Source organism: Channa argus, chromosome 15, assembly GCF_033026475.1.
Source record: "Channa argus isolate prfri chromosome 15, Channa argus male v1.0, whole genome shotgun sequence".
Classification (NCBI taxonomy): Eukaryota; Metazoa; Chordata; class Actinopteri; order Anabantiformes; family Channidae; genus Channa; species Channa argus.
Genome location: NC_090211.1, coordinates 13,494,615 through 13,512,132, shown reverse-complemented (window position 1 = coordinate 13,512,132; position 17,518 = coordinate 13,494,615). Strand labels below are relative to the sequence as shown.

At 38.6% G+C, this 17,518-nt stretch overlaps 1 protein-coding gene across 2 annotated transcripts in view; it reads right to left on the bottom strand.

Annotated features, from left to right (window-relative positions):
* The window catches only part of LOC137099762 (ras-related protein Rab-26-like), a 43,780-nt gene that overhangs the window by 1,601 nt on the left and 24,661 nt on the right, over nucleotides 1-17,518 (bottom strand). For both annotated transcript variants that reach the window (XM_067477009.1, XM_067477007.1), the window contains 3 exons: nucleotides 14,421-14,473; nucleotides 551-616; nucleotides 140-196 (listed from right to left, as the gene is read on the bottom strand). In XM_067477009.1, coding sequence (XP_067333110.1) covers nucleotides 140-196; nucleotides 551-616; nucleotides 14,421-14,473 — 176 coding nt within the window. The remainder of the gene's footprint in view (nucleotides 1-139; nucleotides 197-550; nucleotides 617-14,420; nucleotides 14,474-17,518) is intronic.

Below are 17,518 nucleotides of genomic sequence, written 5' to 3'. Positions count from 1 at the left end.
GAAAATCTCTGCCCTCTCGTGTCACATACGGAGGCCTTAATTTTTCTCCAATGATAAGATGTGCTGAAAAGTTGTAACAGCTGTGGTATACACACAGTCAAACTTGTATCCATATGCTCCTGACTTCTCAATTTTTCACCTTAGCGAGCCTCTCTCCATCTTCTCTCTTCACCACTCTGTCATGCGTGGCATCAGCCTGGGGAGTCAGGGACAACAAAGTCACACATGTTCTAACACCAGTGTTAAAACCCTGCAAAACATACATCAACTATTTGTCTAGCAGCAAGCTACCGGCAATATACTTTAAAGCAACTAAGTAGACGTAAGTTAATTTAGTCAAATTAATAAATCTAACCTATATTAAAGTTGTCCAATATAGGCAAAAATCATAATTTAGTTATAGAAAGTAAGTGGCCGGAAATAACTAGGAAAATAAAATGGTAAATTTTTGCTTATGAGCGTCTTTAATATTCTGCATTTGAGAACAAATTTCTGTTGGTGTGCATGCCCAGAGTTTTTGTTGCTTCCAAAATATTTCGCATAATCTTGCCTTGTTTCCAAGCAGCATGAGCACCACATCCTGTTGTGCATACTCATGGATCTCGGTCAGCCACGCCTGGTCACAAAACAGGACAAAGAAAGAGGAGAAAACACAAGTAGAAGGCAAGAGTGTGAAAACCTACAAAATGATCAACCTGAGACAGAAGACAGAAAAGAATAAATGTGTAGCTGCAATTAAAAAAAAGTCTTCAGTAAGAGAAAATCTTGCCTAGGACCTGACAAGGACATACTGAGCATTAAACCTAATAACATGGATAAAGAGGAAGAGGAAGGAGAGAGTGAAGGTAGCATTTACAAGATGAATTTGAGTAAATGGATAGAATAAAAGACAATAAATTGAGGGAAGGTCAAAGAGATAAAAGGAAGAAAAGCAAGACAGGGTGTGTGAGAGGTACTGAGAGAAAGAATTAGTGAAACAAACTGACATCCTCAGCATGTTAATCAACACTGCCTGTTTTAACTACACTGCTTACACAAGGGACAGATAAAGCCTCTCAGCAGAACAAACAGCAATTCTGTCTGTACGAGTTCCTGAGCCATACATTTACTCCTAATGAGCATTTAATCAGCTCAGACACCTGTGAACTCTTCTGCTAAAATGATGTCCCTCATCTCAAGACCGAGGTTAATCGTACCTGCTGTGATTTACTCCACAATGGCTTTTTGACCGGCTGGTGATCAATCCACCATTTTGTCCATACTCCTTAATCTACATCTGTTTCTCTGCTTACACTTACTGTAATTAAGTCTTATGATGATGAGTCTTGCAAAGAGATTCCACCAGGGTCACCTACAGCCAAAGGTCATGTTAGGTATTAGATGCTGCCTGTGCGTGTTACAGTGCGTGGTTATTTGATACGTGAGTGGAATGGATAGGTGGGGTTTTAAATAATACTGTGACAACCTTTATTGGACTGGTGACATTTGCATACAAGCAAGACTACTGTAAAACAACTATAAGGTTATTTAAAATGTAAGCTGGCATTGTATGTTAAGCTAAACACAACTCTACTTATAGGCTTTGCAGTCCAGTGCAAGACATCTCAGAGCAGTGCACATTAAAGGTTTTTACTGGAAATGTTATTGAAAGTTTGCTAGGTGCCATTGACAGTTGACTTAAAAATACACTGCCACGCCACAAACAAAAAAACAACAAAAAAGTCAAACAATCCAATATTTCATTCGACCGCCTTTAGCTTTGATTATGGTGCACAATCATCGTGGCATGACTTCGGTGAACTTAGGCAACGTCACAAACTTTATCCAGAGTTGCATTCATTTTTCACCAAGATCTTGTATTTATATTGGGAGATTGGGCCAATGACATGCAAAATCCTGGTCATTCAGTTTTTTTCCAGGTAGTCAACAACCCATTGCATCAGTTAGTGTTGACTAAGTTGTTCCCAGCTGAAACATATTAATCACTTTAGTATTTATCAAACTGTAGGCTCTTATTTTCTTAGTTAAATCCAGGTGGTGCCTTTTTTTGTAGGCACTGCATTTAGAAATGATGAATGTTCACTGCCCTCCACTGGTTGCAGTGAGGAACTGATACTCGGGATTTAATTTGTAACTGTCAAATAAGTCTGTCCCTTCAAGAATTCCCAATGATGCTAATTCACCAAACCCAGAAATTCTACAAAATCCTGCAATTTTCTCCAAGCAATTTTGACAGACACGGTGCTGTCCCTGAACACATCACAAAAATGACTAAACAGAGCTGCTGGAACTTGTGGTGTAACTTTCCTTAAGTAAAACCCCCACACACACATGTGGATGACAGGTTCACTTACAAGTAGAAATATTGGATTTCCAGGATAGTGTATGTCATTTGCAGACAATATATGCAACAGATTCCCTAATGCTCGGCAGTAAAACAAACACTTTTGCACCACTCACAATGTTGTGGCGTAACATAAGTCACTGAATGACAAACAGTCTAGATCCACTGCTAGTGTTGGAAAAATCAGTGTCAGAATAAATTAGCTAGTGGTAATGTTAGAGTAGAATAAATCACAGGAGTTGACACCAACTGCATGAGAAACTAAGTGTGTGAGTAACTTAGAAACTGGAAAGTTTGGAACAGGTTACATTTAATTTTTAATAAATCATGGGAAAAAAAAATCTAGATTTTTGCAAATTTCCAATTGCTCTTCTGCAAACTCATTGTTAAAAAAAAAGAAAGACATGCAGCAGCACAGGCACCAGCAGCTCAACATTTCAGAAAAAATTGGTGTGATGTCTGGCTGCAACAACACCCCCCAAAACTTCAATCCAGGAAGGTCTGCTGAGTTTAATTGTTCTAAATGATTTACTGTTATTATATATAATTACAAAAAACAACAGTAGTTCTTATCAGACATGATAGTGTAATATATAGATAAGTCTATAAACTTCTGTGACTATGTTGAACAACAGGCCTTCAAAGAGATTAATACCAGGTAAATCAAATTTTTGTCAGGAGCACTGGATGGAGGAACTGGGTTGGGTTCATCTTTTATTCAAGACTAATACCAGCATCTCTTGCCAAATTCTTGAGGAGCCAAATGTCAATGACGATGTGACATGATGACAGAGTAAGGAATAAATTTTTCTGCTTATCGCTACATAAAGTCCACAAATAGTGTTGCAAATCAGATGCTATTGGAAGTTAGTTTTGTCTGCAAGGGCAAACAAAACCTCAGTTGCATTCAACCACTCAATTTTGTCAGTCACCTCGGATTTCCATTCTATAGAGCTGTGGTTTATTAAAATATATAGGTTTAAAAATCGTTACTAAAATTTACCAGTGAAACTCTCAATATCAATATTATCCAAATGAGAAATGAGTTGTTTTGCAGTGATCAAATTCCAAATGCACTGCTGAAATTCACACTTTGCTCAGCTGTAGAAGAAGATGATAACGATGGCAGAGAGACAGATGTGACTGAGGGAGAGATGTGACAGAGAGACACCGAAGGTGCCAAAAAGCAGCAAGATTGGGAGACAGACTTTGACAGTGAAAGACAAGACAGAGGAAGAAAGATAAAAGCCAGGCAGGCAGCTGCTGGCAGCTGCATCGCAACATTGTCGAGACAAGTTGTCACCGTAAGAGATATGTGAGGGTACTTCTGATGTGGTCTTGTATGTGTTTTTGCTTTAGTTGTCACTGACAAGACAAAGCAGGGCTGTGTACAGCTCAAGGTGGACAAGCCAGGTCAGCTGTCATTTTGTTTCTCAGAAAATAAACAGTGTTTAGTACAACGGTGGCCTGCATGACTGTTGTTTGAGGCTTGTAGACACTGCTATTGTTCAACTGATTTTTTATTATTCACTTTTGCAACTGTTTGGCTGTTTTTGCAACTGTTTGGCTGGAAAGTATAGATCTGGGTATTACATTTTATTAAATTTACTAAAATATCTCTGTAGCCATGTCAAGTATCAAAGCGCAGCATTAATAGTACATTTCCCAATTAAGGTGTCGGGTAAATTGCCAGAATTTCCCTCAAAGAAAATACATAAACAGACGTGTGCTATATCTAAAAAGTAGAAAGTTGCTTAAGTGCCAAAATGATAAAAAGCAATGAAAAATGTAAATCAATAAAAAATAATCAATTAACCTCTGGTCACAGGTATATATGATTCAAGAAAAATAATCCAGAGGCTCTGTTTCTAAAGCAATAATTTGTCTATGTTTCAGCTTTAAACACATCAACTTCAAAATAAAAAACACAAAATCTGAATGATTTGCCTTTGAGTTATTCAATGTATTCTGCTCATAGGCAACAAATAAAACATCCCTAAATGTATACAGACTATAATTATGAACATAACTGCATTTCCTCAAGGAGCCTGGCAGTGTTTCCACTCTTTTGCCCTTTTTTTCTAAGCAGATTTGCTATGGGTGACAGTGCTATTCTTGACAAGCTTTGATCAGAGTATTACACCAACACACAACGTGTAAAAAGTCTGCTTCCAACAACAGGCAGAGCCGGCGTGAGCCGACCCAACGAAGCGCTGGGAGAAAGTAGGACTTCTCCCCCGAGAAGAGGTTTTAGCTCTGCAAGAGAGCGGAGCTAAACGGAGTGACACTGTGTCACTTTCTGACACTGAGTGTTCACACATGCATGCAGGTACACAATCAGGCCCGCAGAAACACATGTAGAAGCTATATTTGACTTATTCAAACTGGGGTTCAAATCTTCATATTGGCATTTTAAAATGTGCTGTTTCACATTGTTGCTACTTATTTTTGCATGTTTCCATCTGCAGATTTTACACAAACACACACACTCACACATACACACACACACACAGAGGACAAATCAGTAAACAGTGATGCAAAACTTTATACAATCAAAAAAAACAAAACACTGAAAACAGCAGCTACGTAAGCTAATTTCTGTGGCTTGACAGAGAAGCTGAAGGTTTTGATGCTTCACAAAGAGTGGCTGACACAGCTATCAGCAAGCCTGAGACATACGTGGATGAATGATGTGCTTTGAAAAGCTGCTTCAAAGTGAATATGAGCGTGATCTCTTCTTTTTCTCTAGATTCTTTCCTTGTTTGTTTTTGTGCTATAAAAGTTGAGCATAAGCATTGACCCTTGACCTCTGGATCTATTTCAATTGGTGAGAATTTGACATAATTCTGAGCAGTGTTGAATGATTTTAAAGGTTTTATAAGTGCTTTCTTTGCCGAGGGAAAAGCGGCAGTGTCTGAAGTAATTTATGTGTTGGCTCTGTATTACTACTTTAACACCTAAGTTCAAATGAAAAAGATTTCAAATGAATAAATTAAATGATTACTTCAGCCCAAGGAAAACTTATTTTTCCTGTATTTAATTCCTTCTTTACAGATAGTAATGTGATTCATTCTGGCCTTCTGTGCACACAAAGAAACAAGTACAAAATGCCAAAGAAAGAAAAATTGCTGACGAGCCAAAGATGAAAAGGTCAATTCACAGCATTTGTAGAATAAGGTTTGTTTTTTTTGAAGAAGAAAAACCAAGACAAAATCTTGCAGGATATGGAGTTTAAAGCCACAATGCACTATATACTCTGAATAAAGCAGTAATTGTTTACATATAGTAATACTTTTTAAAGTTCTGCCAAAAATGTGAATATAATCAAATGTATATTGCAGTTTTTTTTAATGCAAGGAAAGAGTAATAATCATTGCAAACCTTTTCTTTAAGAAACAATTTGTTGATGTAAGCATGATTCCACACTCCTGAAGTACATTTATTTCTGTGTAAACTGGTACAGAGTACACTTTGTATAAATCTAAAAATCTAATTGCTTTCAGTGGCTGAATTTGTATAAAGTCAAGAGATGTTTCTGAGTTTGCATGTTCTCTCTGTGCTTGTGTGGGATTTGTTTCCTCCCACAGTATAAAGACATGCCTGTTAAGTTAATTGGTGACTCAAAATGGCCCAGTGTTGACACCAAGTTAGACTGGAGACCTGTCGAGGGTGTAGCCTGCCTCTCACCCAGAGACAGTGGGTGAGAGGCCGTTACAGATAATGGATGGATGTAAACCGTATCCTTTCACCTGGGCTTTGTATTAGAAAATGAAGCTTAGAAGCCGAAAACAAATCATATGTTGCATTAGTGGAAATTGCAAACCGTAAATGAAAGTGCTTCACTCAGTTGAAGCCAGGATGTCAGCTTTGTAAAAGGATTTCTATTGCTGCAAATTATGAATGCATGAATATAAAAAGAGGAAATCAATTATTTAAGGGTTTTAATATGTAATGAAAAAAAAGATACAGCACAAACTGTATGAAATGTCAGCTCCTAAAAAAACAAAAAAGGCTGATTCGATGTGAAGGGCCTCGAAGACCTCAGAGAAAAAGAACGGAAGCAAATAACTTGCAAAGGTGCCACTTTTCTGTGCTTTCATTTTAATGAACTAATGGGTAAACCATCAAACCTCATGACAGGGCTGCACATGTAGAGCTTCCCGTGTGAGGTGTGTGGCAGTTTTAGAAATTGTGTGCACGTCCACAGTCCTCATTATGATCCGTTTGCTGACATGTGCTCCGATCCCTGTCAGGGACATGTGTGGGTGGGGGATGGGCCTCAGTGGCTTCCTGTCAATCACACTGATGTCTTGTCATTCCTTCTAAACACAATGCCTGTTTTTAAAATGTGCTATTTTGGTCTTCTATTACTGGGAGACAGAAAATCTCCAAAATATCAAGCACTTTCATGGTCTTTTTTATAACTGTAAAATAACAAAGTGTGGAAAAGCTCAGATGAGACCTAAAGGCACAGAGGTGAGTGACTATGACATATTGATACAGATACAGCATGTGTGGGAGAGGTGTGACCTCTACTGAGATACCTAGGCCTCTTCTTCTGCTGGTATGGACTAAACAACATCTTAGATCTAGAGCCTGTGTCACGACATGCTTCAGGCTTATTAAAAACACACCACATTGTTTTTTGTGCAAACACAAAGATGCCAAATGTTTAGAACCTTAAGCTGTAAGAACACTTACAGCTTAAGGTCAGACTGCATTTACTCACCTTTTAGTGTGCAGCCATCAGTTTCTATAATGCGTCGTATATTTTAATTTTAATGGAAATTTGTATTTTGCTGTCTGAGGAGTTTTCCTTTCCCAGTTATATAGAATTAGAATTTTGTAGTTGTAAGCGACCAGAAATGTTCATGCAAAAGCTACCTACAGTACACTATTTTAGAGGACACTTACTATTCTGTTAGTTAATGTAATTGAAATCCATTTGCACACTATCGACCTCTCTGTCCTGGGTGATAAAAGGTGAACAGGAATGTGATAAAATGCAAGCATAACAAAAATACTGATGCCTCTGCATTTGTTCATGACAGAGATAAAACACTCCAAAAAGAGAAAAGAGAAAACAGTCTTCTTTTATCGATTGCTTAACTTGGGAGAAAGCAAAACATTATCTCAGTGAACAGGAAAAAGAGAAACAATACCTGCATACAGAGGAAAAACAAGGTTTACAGAGCACATACAGCACAGCTCACAAAACTCGAGTGTCATTAGTTGACTGTGGCCAACAGCAGAAATGATAAACATACAGACCAACAATGACTGGATGACTCATCTTGTCCAAAGCTGTCTGACACAAATTGCAAAGTGCAAAACCCTGGCTCCCGGATTATGTGATGAACCATTGCCACATAAAAAAGAACAAAAAAAAATGTTTTTAGGGAAGATATAAATGTAAAACTGACTTAATGTACAAAATGAAAGGAAAAATTCTGGTTATGGGAAACTTTCTCAAAAACATATTTACAACCTAGCATGTCGGACTGTAAACGTTTTTCCTGAAGCAGATGTAGCATATTCCTTTTTATGGGCTATAGATCTAAAACTCTGTACCCAAGGCTATTCCAAAGCCACATTTTCTTCATCTATGAATTTCAAGTAGTCTAGCCTTTCACATTTCTTCTTTTCATACACCATGGACACTTTAAATTCATTAAAATGCTTTAGTTTAATAGCACAGCAAACAATAGAACTATGTGCAGCTTCTTTTTGGATAATCTTTGATACAGTCTGAATACCTAAAGTGGTAGATACCTTAATTTAACCTCAATTTATGTCTAATTTTTTCAAATTACTTCCTTGTACTGTACTTTTTAATGCAGACAAGGAAAGAAAGAGACAGAAGGCAAATAATATTTCCTTTCTAAGAGCATGTGAATGGCTTTGACTTTTGTCAGCCGCCTCATACAGAAGGCAAAGAGCTTTGTGCAAAGTTGCAACAGACTCAGGGAAAAATAGAAACCTGCACTTTTATTTTGAGCAGGCAGAAATAATGTGATATGTATAAGAGCAGTGACATGATGGAGAGGCAATAGCCCTGTACAAGCTATAAATGTAAAAGCGGAAAAAAAAAGACATAAGGACAAAGAAAAAAGGAAATTTAACTTTTTTTTTTTTTTTTTTTTTAACTATTTTGTAGTCCTTTCCATAGAGACAGCCAACCACCTCTGACATAAGGTAAATCCATTCACTGAGACATTTCATTTATTTTATTCCCAACAACAAAAAGCATGTAACTTATAGGAGATATTCATTCATCTTGTGTGTACTCAATTGTGCATTTGTGTGCACATAAGCTTCGCATCCGTTTTGTCACTTTGCAGCCGGCATCAAAGTAAATGGAAATGTCCACAGAAAGCATCGGCCTGAACACCGGTGGAACATTTATCCTCCGTCACTTTTCCTCTGCAGATCTACGCTCCACTGGCTGCAGCATATATGACTACAAAGGACAGATGGTAATCTACTGAGGCAATGGTGCTGACATACTAATAATGCTCTGTGCAGGAAACCAAATTACAGGTGATGTGTGAGTGACAAGTTAATGGATGTGGATTACTGCATGTCATGCCCTCACTAACTTTTACAGAACCTGATGGTTTAGAATAATCCATGATATGTTCATATAGCACTTGTAAACCAGAAACAAGTCACTTTTAAAATGCCAGAGTGTTTGCTGATTACAAATGAATTGTATCTGAATTTATATTACTAAATTATTTACTGACAGTTTCTCTCATCACCATCTGGTGTGCCTGTGTCATGACATTTAACTAACAGCTATGTGGTAGGCAGGCGGCCATTTCATTTGAAGCCAGTCCATGCCCCAGGGACAGCCTGAGAGAGAGAGAAAGAGAGAGATGCATGAATATACACAGACGAAGGATTCATCTCTCTCACTGCTTTTATTAGGTTTCTACAACACAGGCACAAAAGTGTGATCAAGAGCTCGGGCATCATCCCGTGCACACACAAAGTGCATCAACAAAGTACTGCATAACCTAGCAACGATTCTACATTAATGCCAGTCTGTTCAACTAGAAATATTTTGTTTGATACCATTTGTAGCTAATTGATTCGTTTTAACCCAGGTTTGACATGTTGATCTGCATCGTCAATATGAAACAGAGACTGGGTCTTAGGAGCTTGCATGACTTGGATCACTGCTGGGGTGCTGATCTATTCTAATGTTATGACAAGGCTGTAGTGAAAGTTTCTTTTTGTATGCATAAAAAAGTGAACTCAGGAACAAGTCAGCTGATCAAAAAGGCCTACACGTATTGGAGTTAAAAAAAGTTTGTAAATGATTATTGATGTTACAGTCTTCAGCCACAGTTGGCCAGTAGAGCCGCAGTTTGCCGGCTTGTGAATAAGCACATTTTAGGCACCAAGCCACCGGAAAACTGTTTATGCATCATCGTTATTAGTTGCTTGCTATTGTGTTTTAATTTCCCCAGGTAGATACCCTTCGTCTGCATCTCTTCCCACTTCATTAAATTTAAATGATTTACTTACTTTGAACTTTTTTTCTCCAAACAAAAGACATAGCTGGCAGCTCATTCCACCTACTGTAGCAAGCAAAGGTAAACAGACTGCCTCCCGCACATGATAGCACCTGCTTCCCCCAACAGTTTACATGGTGTGATGTAACTTTGCATTCCGTGTAGCCTGATTTTTTTCCCCACTCAGGAATTAGATGAGCGGATTAAATATTAACCTTATACTCATCAGGTGGCCAGACGTTGATGACAATGTTACTCTTCCCAATATTGCAGCTTAGCCCCAGAACCTGACAGGAAAATCTCTCGTGCACTTCCTAAATGCCAGATTTGAGGGCCTACAGGTTAACTGACAGTCACAGAGCACTGAATCATCTTAATTTGACAATATTTCTAACTTCCGCCCACAGCAAATGATCCTAGCTCTGAGTGATAGTGCTACAGGAGCTAGGCAACATTTTAACAAAGTAATCCAGATAAATGATTTGCAGCAAAAGGCCTAAATGGACTCTTATAGACTCCCTGAAGCACTCCTTCGGACAAGAACACATTCATCACATTACTAAATGGCCTGTATACAGCTGCTAAAATGGCTTATACTAACAAATACTTGCAACTGTGTATTACATGAACAAAAGCTTTATTCATGGTGCTGACCATAACAAACTACATGAAACAGCTGCCTAACTCTAGCCCGGGCCGAGCTAAAAATAGACTGCCAAAAATAAAAAAGAATACTCATATACAGATTTATTTTTTATTTTTTTAATTTATTATTTAGATTGCAAGCCAGAATGTTTTGCCAGAGTTTCTCTTGCTTTAACTGTTAGGTCTCTGCCTTGGATGATAGACAGCTCCTATGAGGTTATTGCTTTGCTTTTCTAAACAAATCCTAGGTGAGAAGACAATAAAACAACACAGAGAGGAGTGGGTCTGAGGGTAGAAGAGAGAGAAATTTCTCCCGCTCCTTCAGAGTGGCATTCATCACCATTAGTGTTCATTAACATGAGTTAGTGCTCATTAGGCAGTGGTGTGCCAGCAGGCATCTGAAGCTTGCAGCCAGCAAATCTCCCCATCTCTGAAGAGTGGTGGATGAAGGTGGAGATGAAAAAAAAAAAAAGAGAGACAAGGGCAAGCAGGGTAGGAAAGAGTTGCCAATGTACGCCCCCTAAGGTCAGGTGTTATTAAATCATATACATTTTCAACACTGAATTACTGCTGTAATGACTGTTATGACTATTTTCTGCAAATTGCAGAAAATAGAAAAGAAATAAGAAATTCAAATAATGGATCCTCTCATTCTCTCCTTTGTCAGAACGGTACTGATATATGCTAAATTTGTTAGGCAGGTAATGATTAATGAGGCTGATGAATACCATGGACTGTTACTGAAAAACAGCGTATTTATATCTAAACATTATATTAATGCTTCTCCTTGGTCTTCTGCTTTTCTGTTCTCTCATGCAGGCACAGAATATAAAGCTGTAGACTTTGAGGTGAGTTCAAGTGTCATTAGTTGGGCCAGACGAAATGGATATAAGGCGAAGAAGCAGCAGTGGGTGGTCTTTGTCATTGGCTTGGTGTGTTACAATCCTTAATCAGGGACTCTGAATTCCTCATAGGTGTGAATCTGTCTTTTTAGGTCTCTTAGTGTCAGGCCTGATATACTAGTGGAGTGGTGGCCTGTCCAGCTGTACCTGCTGCTCACCCAGTGACACCTGGGATACACTCCAGCGCCCACAACCTTTAACAGGATGAGTGGTTAAGATAATGAATGGAGACTGAAATGTATAACCGTAAATACTGATTCAGACACTGCATGCTCCTCTCCATGTATTGAGCCTGGTGGCACTAGCTTCCCTGGTGCTGCCTGTGGATGCTACTCCACCACTTGAGCGACATGCACTGTATGTGTGCTCAGTGATGACAATATCAATCAATGGCTTTCGGCTTGTCGCCGGATGCCCTTCCTGCCAAAGTTATTATAAGTATTTGTTATGCTTGTCTAATTTGATAAAAATCAACATTTTGTCAAATGATGAAATAATGTCAATAATTAAATTTCCAATTTCATTTAAATTTAAATTTGAAAAATGTGACACCTCCAACTGATCTCTGTTCTACATTGTTGTTAAAATACTGCAATATTTTGGTTTGGGAAAAAAAAACAAGTAATTTATATATGATGTATTGGCTAAACAATTTATCAAACGTTACAGACTAATCATAATCACTGTTAAATGATAAGATTACATTGAATCCCCATTTCCTGTATTTTTTCTGCAGTTAAACTCTGACCTACCTACCATCTTTGCCTTAGGTGATGACCATCATCTGAAAAAATAAATTGCTCCCAAAAAAATAAATAAATAAAAAATTGCATTTTAAAATGTTAAATGGTAGCACTGTTAGTAGAACTAAAGAGTTTTACAATGCTGCTTTACAGTCTCTTTCACTCACACACGGTTCGCATGATCCACAGGGAGCAACTTGTGGTTTTGTGTCTTGCCCAGAGACACTGACATTTAGCCAGGAAGAGCTGAGAGTTGAACCACTGACCCTGTGGTTCGTGGACAAGTGCTCTTAAAACATCAAATGAAGAACTATGTATTTTATGACTTTTACACAAATTGCTCTGATGTGCAGTTTACAGTGAAAGCTCAGCCACTGAATATTGCAGAGCAAACCAGCGTGAAGGACAGTTTATTCAGTGCAGGTACTGTGGACCAGTCTCCTTCGAACAAGATTTCTGTACAGAACAGAGCCTGAAGCACTGTGTGCTCAACCAAGAAGAGATAAAACAAAGGATGAAGGTCGTCTGTTACTACACCAGCTCACTGACGAGGGGGCAGGAGACTCTTTCAGATGGCTGAGAGGTTGTTACTCACCCTCTTTTCCCCTCGGCTTCTGCACTCACCCACATTCTCCATTCCTCCCTCCTGCTATTTACATCTGGAGGTACAAGAGCACTTTTGCTCCTAAAAGGATTTCTCAGGGCAGGTGCACACATGATCATCATCATTTCTTTGGCAGGCACAAGGGACAACCTTGCCTTCACCTTAACAAAAACTTCGCTCTAAAATAACCATTTTCTGAGATGTCCACTGTCAATTAAAGCAATTGAAAATCTCTGCCTCCTTGGTTGCAGGGTACACTCACTCCGCAGAGGGAAACAGCAGGTATGGTGACATTGTGGCACAGCAGTGGCAAAATGAAGAATGGTAATTGGGGAGAGGTTTCTGGAAGGGTGTCATTTTATGGTCCCAACAATTTGACTTTTACTGTTGGCTCAATGTAAGATGTTTTATAGGCATACAATTGGAGAATTTGTCCCGTTTTCCTTCACTCAAGAGTCATGATTTTTGTTTAGTTCAGTGCATTGAGGCAGCAAACATTTTAATTTTCTAAGATAGGAAAATGTTTGACTCACTAGAAGAATGTTCTCAGTTGGACTTTTCTGTATTGTCTCAAATCACCATTTCCGGTGTTGCCAATGTCTTTTTTCTTCTTTTGCTTCATGGAATGGCCCATAATACTCCCACAGCTCATCTTATAATTTTATCAATATAAGTAAAATTGAATTAAATGCAGAACAGAGAGCTACTCCCAAAAGGTAGTGAAGTGGGAAATGTCAGTTACAAACTTGCCACAAGGCGACTCACTAATGTGAATAAGACCAACAAAAATCAATTATAATAATCAATGCATGCTTCAAAACAGAAAAATAATATATGCCAGAAAATACGATTGTAAAATAAATTCCATGTGTCAGATTTGTATTGAATTTTCATTCATTTCATTCTGAATCTATAAAAGCAATATATGTGGCCAGCCAGGTGCAAGCTACAAAATAAAGATGCAGATTCCTTTCCATGCACCTTATATTTAAACTTTCACTTGATGAAGTCATATATCTTGAGTTGTCCATGATGTAAGTTCTTTGCTCAAATAAATGGCTTCTCTTCTTTTCACTTTCACCCCTCATCATCTAACCTCTCTCCTGTGTTCCTGATGTCAAAGTGCAAAAAGCCCCCACATTTCACAGTCTGTGGCAACAAAGTGAAGAAGGGTCATAGTGGCTTAGTGATCAGCACTTTTCAAACCCCAACAGGACTTAACGGATCCTTTCTGTCCTGAGCTAACATGAGGCAACAAGAGGGTTTCCCTATACACTTCCAAAACATGCATTCCATACAAGAAGCCTTTTACCGTATGAATACTTAAAGATATTGGCATCAGAACGGGAGTTTGTCCCTTGGTGCTGATGTTTGACTGCTCACTGCTTAGATATAGTGGAGATGGGTTAAATGCAGAAGACAAATTTCCCCACAGGACGTTTAAAATACAGTGTAACAAAATGAATACTGAATACTGACAAACCATTAATGGATGGACAAGTACTGTGCATGGTGCTGGCTCTGACTGCCAATATGTTTAGAATAGAGTTAGAAGAAGGAAGAACTAGGAAGGCCAACAGCAGGGGCACATAATGGACAGTTATGTAAATATGTGCAAGAACAAACTAAGAGCAACAAAAAAACAAAAAAAAAACAACCTACCTGTATGTTGTCAAAGGATGTTTTGTTGGTTACATCATACAGCAGAAGAAGAGCTGAGAGAAAGAAAGAAAAGCATCATTTGAAATTTTTGGCTATAAATTTACATTACATCTATAATGTGTGACAGTGTGGTGAAAGGAAATCCCAGGAAATGTTTAATGTATTCTTTAACCATATGGTTTCAATGACTTTTCAAATTAAATTTTGAAACGGTTCATATGCTCCCTGAGCACAAAGCTGTTTAATTTGAGTCCTGCATCACATTTGAGCAGAACTCAGGTCAGAATGTAGATTTTTGCTGCCTATGTTACAAGGACTTTCAGTGAGCAGTCAGATTACTCATCACTGCCACATATCCTAATAACATAAAACCCAACTTTTAATATATAGTTTTTACTAAATGGGTACAATTAGATTTTGGTTGCTCTCATGGCAACAAAGGGTGCACTAACAATTTGACAATAACAATCATTGTGTATTTCCTCACCAGCATCAGCCACACCTCTCTTTTTTTCAGGTGCACCAGACACACAATTTCACACTGATGTGTGGTAAATGATCGATTTAAAATCCAGATAATGACCAGACGACAGGGGATATCATCACAGAATTAGAAATATTTTGTCCTGGCTTGTGCTGCCCAAAAACATATACAGCAAGTGCATACAAAAGTATTTAGGTACATTTTTGCCTCCAAAAGTTGCATGAATGATGCAGAAACTGACAAAATAGAAGCAAATGTGGCGTTTGAACTGCACAGAAGCCTGACTTCATGACCCTGTCTATCTATGCAAAGAGTAGTTCATCCAGAAAGTGCAGGCATTCGAGAGGCAGCAAAGGTCTGTGCAGCTGAGTGAGGAGTTGGCACAGGAGCGCATGATGCAGGCAGACAGCTGTGTAATAAAGCAGAGTCGTGGAGGTGTTTCCTCACTCTTCTGCTGTCTTTTATCACCCGATGGTTGAAGTCAGGACACAGAAAATCCTAAACTGTGATGACCGTTGTGCAGATTCATGTGTGCCGTTAAAGCTTCTTTTCACAAAAGCTGCTTTCCATTAATATTCTTCTGGTATCAGTAAAAGTCATTTGCAATTTGTGTAATTTATACAGACATCCATTTTTCTTTTTGAGCACCAAAAAAGCTGAACCTCAATGCCGAGCAAATAGAATAGTGAAACTGAGGTTTAGGTTAAGAGATGAAGAGAGATTGTGAGTGCAGAGTACAGAAAGAGTTGATTAAAAGAGGGAGGATGCTAGCAGGTATATTAAAAAAAAGAAAAATAATAAAAAAAGACAGCTAAATTAGTGAGATATGCCAAAGGTGAAAACATAAACAATACTGAACCTGAAAAGATAAAACAATAACAAGAAAAAAGTACAATAATGACCATTAGACTAAAAAACAAAACAAAACAAAACAATCCTGCATTTAGATTCCTCTGTCCTGCATGCGGTTCACACATTTTTGGTTTGCCTTCCTACTGTATTTAATCATGCATCTTGGATTTCTATTTTTAACTTTTAGCATTCATAAAGCCACACACGCACCTATTTTCTGAATACTTCAACGCTTTGTTAATGGGGTTAGTGGTATCCACAATCAAACCCTTGCAGATGATCCAAGATGCGAGATGCAGATGATCTAAGATGATCCTCAACAGCTCCTGCTTACCTCAACTTCCTCATTCAGGTCTACAATCCTTCCCGTCCACTGCAGTCTGCCAATATTAACGTCTGGTGGTACCAGCACCGCAGAGAAGACACCAACAGAAACACTTCAAGCTCAGTGATCCCACGATGGTGGAACGAGCTACCAAACTCTGCACACTCAGCAAACTCACTCCCAATATTCAAAAAAATGCTGAAAACAAAACTCTTCCACACCTTCCTGTGCACAAAAAAACCTTCCTTACTGCTCTTTCTTGCACTTGCATCTTATGAAATGTAAGAACTTCTCTGATATGACTTTGCTTTCATGTCTTCCATGAGTACGGCTGTACAGCTTTAAAAAAGTGCATCATCTGCGACAATCAGTATAAAATCCAAGTGCATGTGCAAAATCTAAATAATTTCTAACTAAGCACAGAACCTTGAGGCGCTTCATTAACAACAATTTAACTTAAGCACATTTGACCAATCGAGTCACACCTGAAATATGGACTTTTAAACTAATCTATTGAATGACATGCAACCCTACATGAAGCTTCCTTTGCTTTATCTGGGCACTATGCAAGGCGTTAACTTCAATGACGTATGGGGCCGGCTGTGGTTCCGTCTGTAAGGCAGTCGCCCACGGACCACAGGGTCAGTGGTTCGATCCCTTGTCCTGACTATACGTCAAAGTGTCTCTGGGCAAGACACTGAACTCCTAACAGCCCTTTCCCCTCCCCAGCTACGCAGTGCCGGTCCAAGCCCGAAAGAAATTGGAGGGTTGCATCAAGATGGGCATCCAGCGTAAAAACTGTGCCAAACATGTGGACAATGATCCTCTGTGGCGACCCTGAACTCAAGGGATAAGCCAAAAGGACATACATACAGGGACATCCTTCATAAGCACTACAATTCGGACAAAATTGCCTTACAACATAATCACTTTGCAATTGGTTATTTACAATTAAGCATGCATGTCAGGTAATTGCTCAGTCTAAACTGCACGCAGGTCTGAATGTGAGTGTGAATGGTTGTCTGTCTGTGTATGTCTCTCTGTGTTGGCCCTGAGATAGACTGGAGACCTGTCCCTGCTGTACCCTGCATCTCATTGTAGTGATAGATGGAATAGGCTCCAGCTCTCTGTGACCCTGAACAGGATAAACTCAGTACTATTTGTTAAGGACAGATCTTGATGCATTAAAAACATTTTAAAGCTGATGATTACCTACTCTCCATTTAAGAAAATACAATCTATTGCAAATATTACAGTTTGCATGACTGATCATCATGAGCATTTGCCTTTCAAAGAGATTTTAAGATGTTAAATTGATTGGTTTGTGCATTCTAGTCCTAGAGGCTGTAAATGGGATTAACTTGTAAATTGTAATTACATTTATAGATTAGTTCCTTTTCTCTAGATTTCATCAATCAGGTCACTGGCTGAATCATG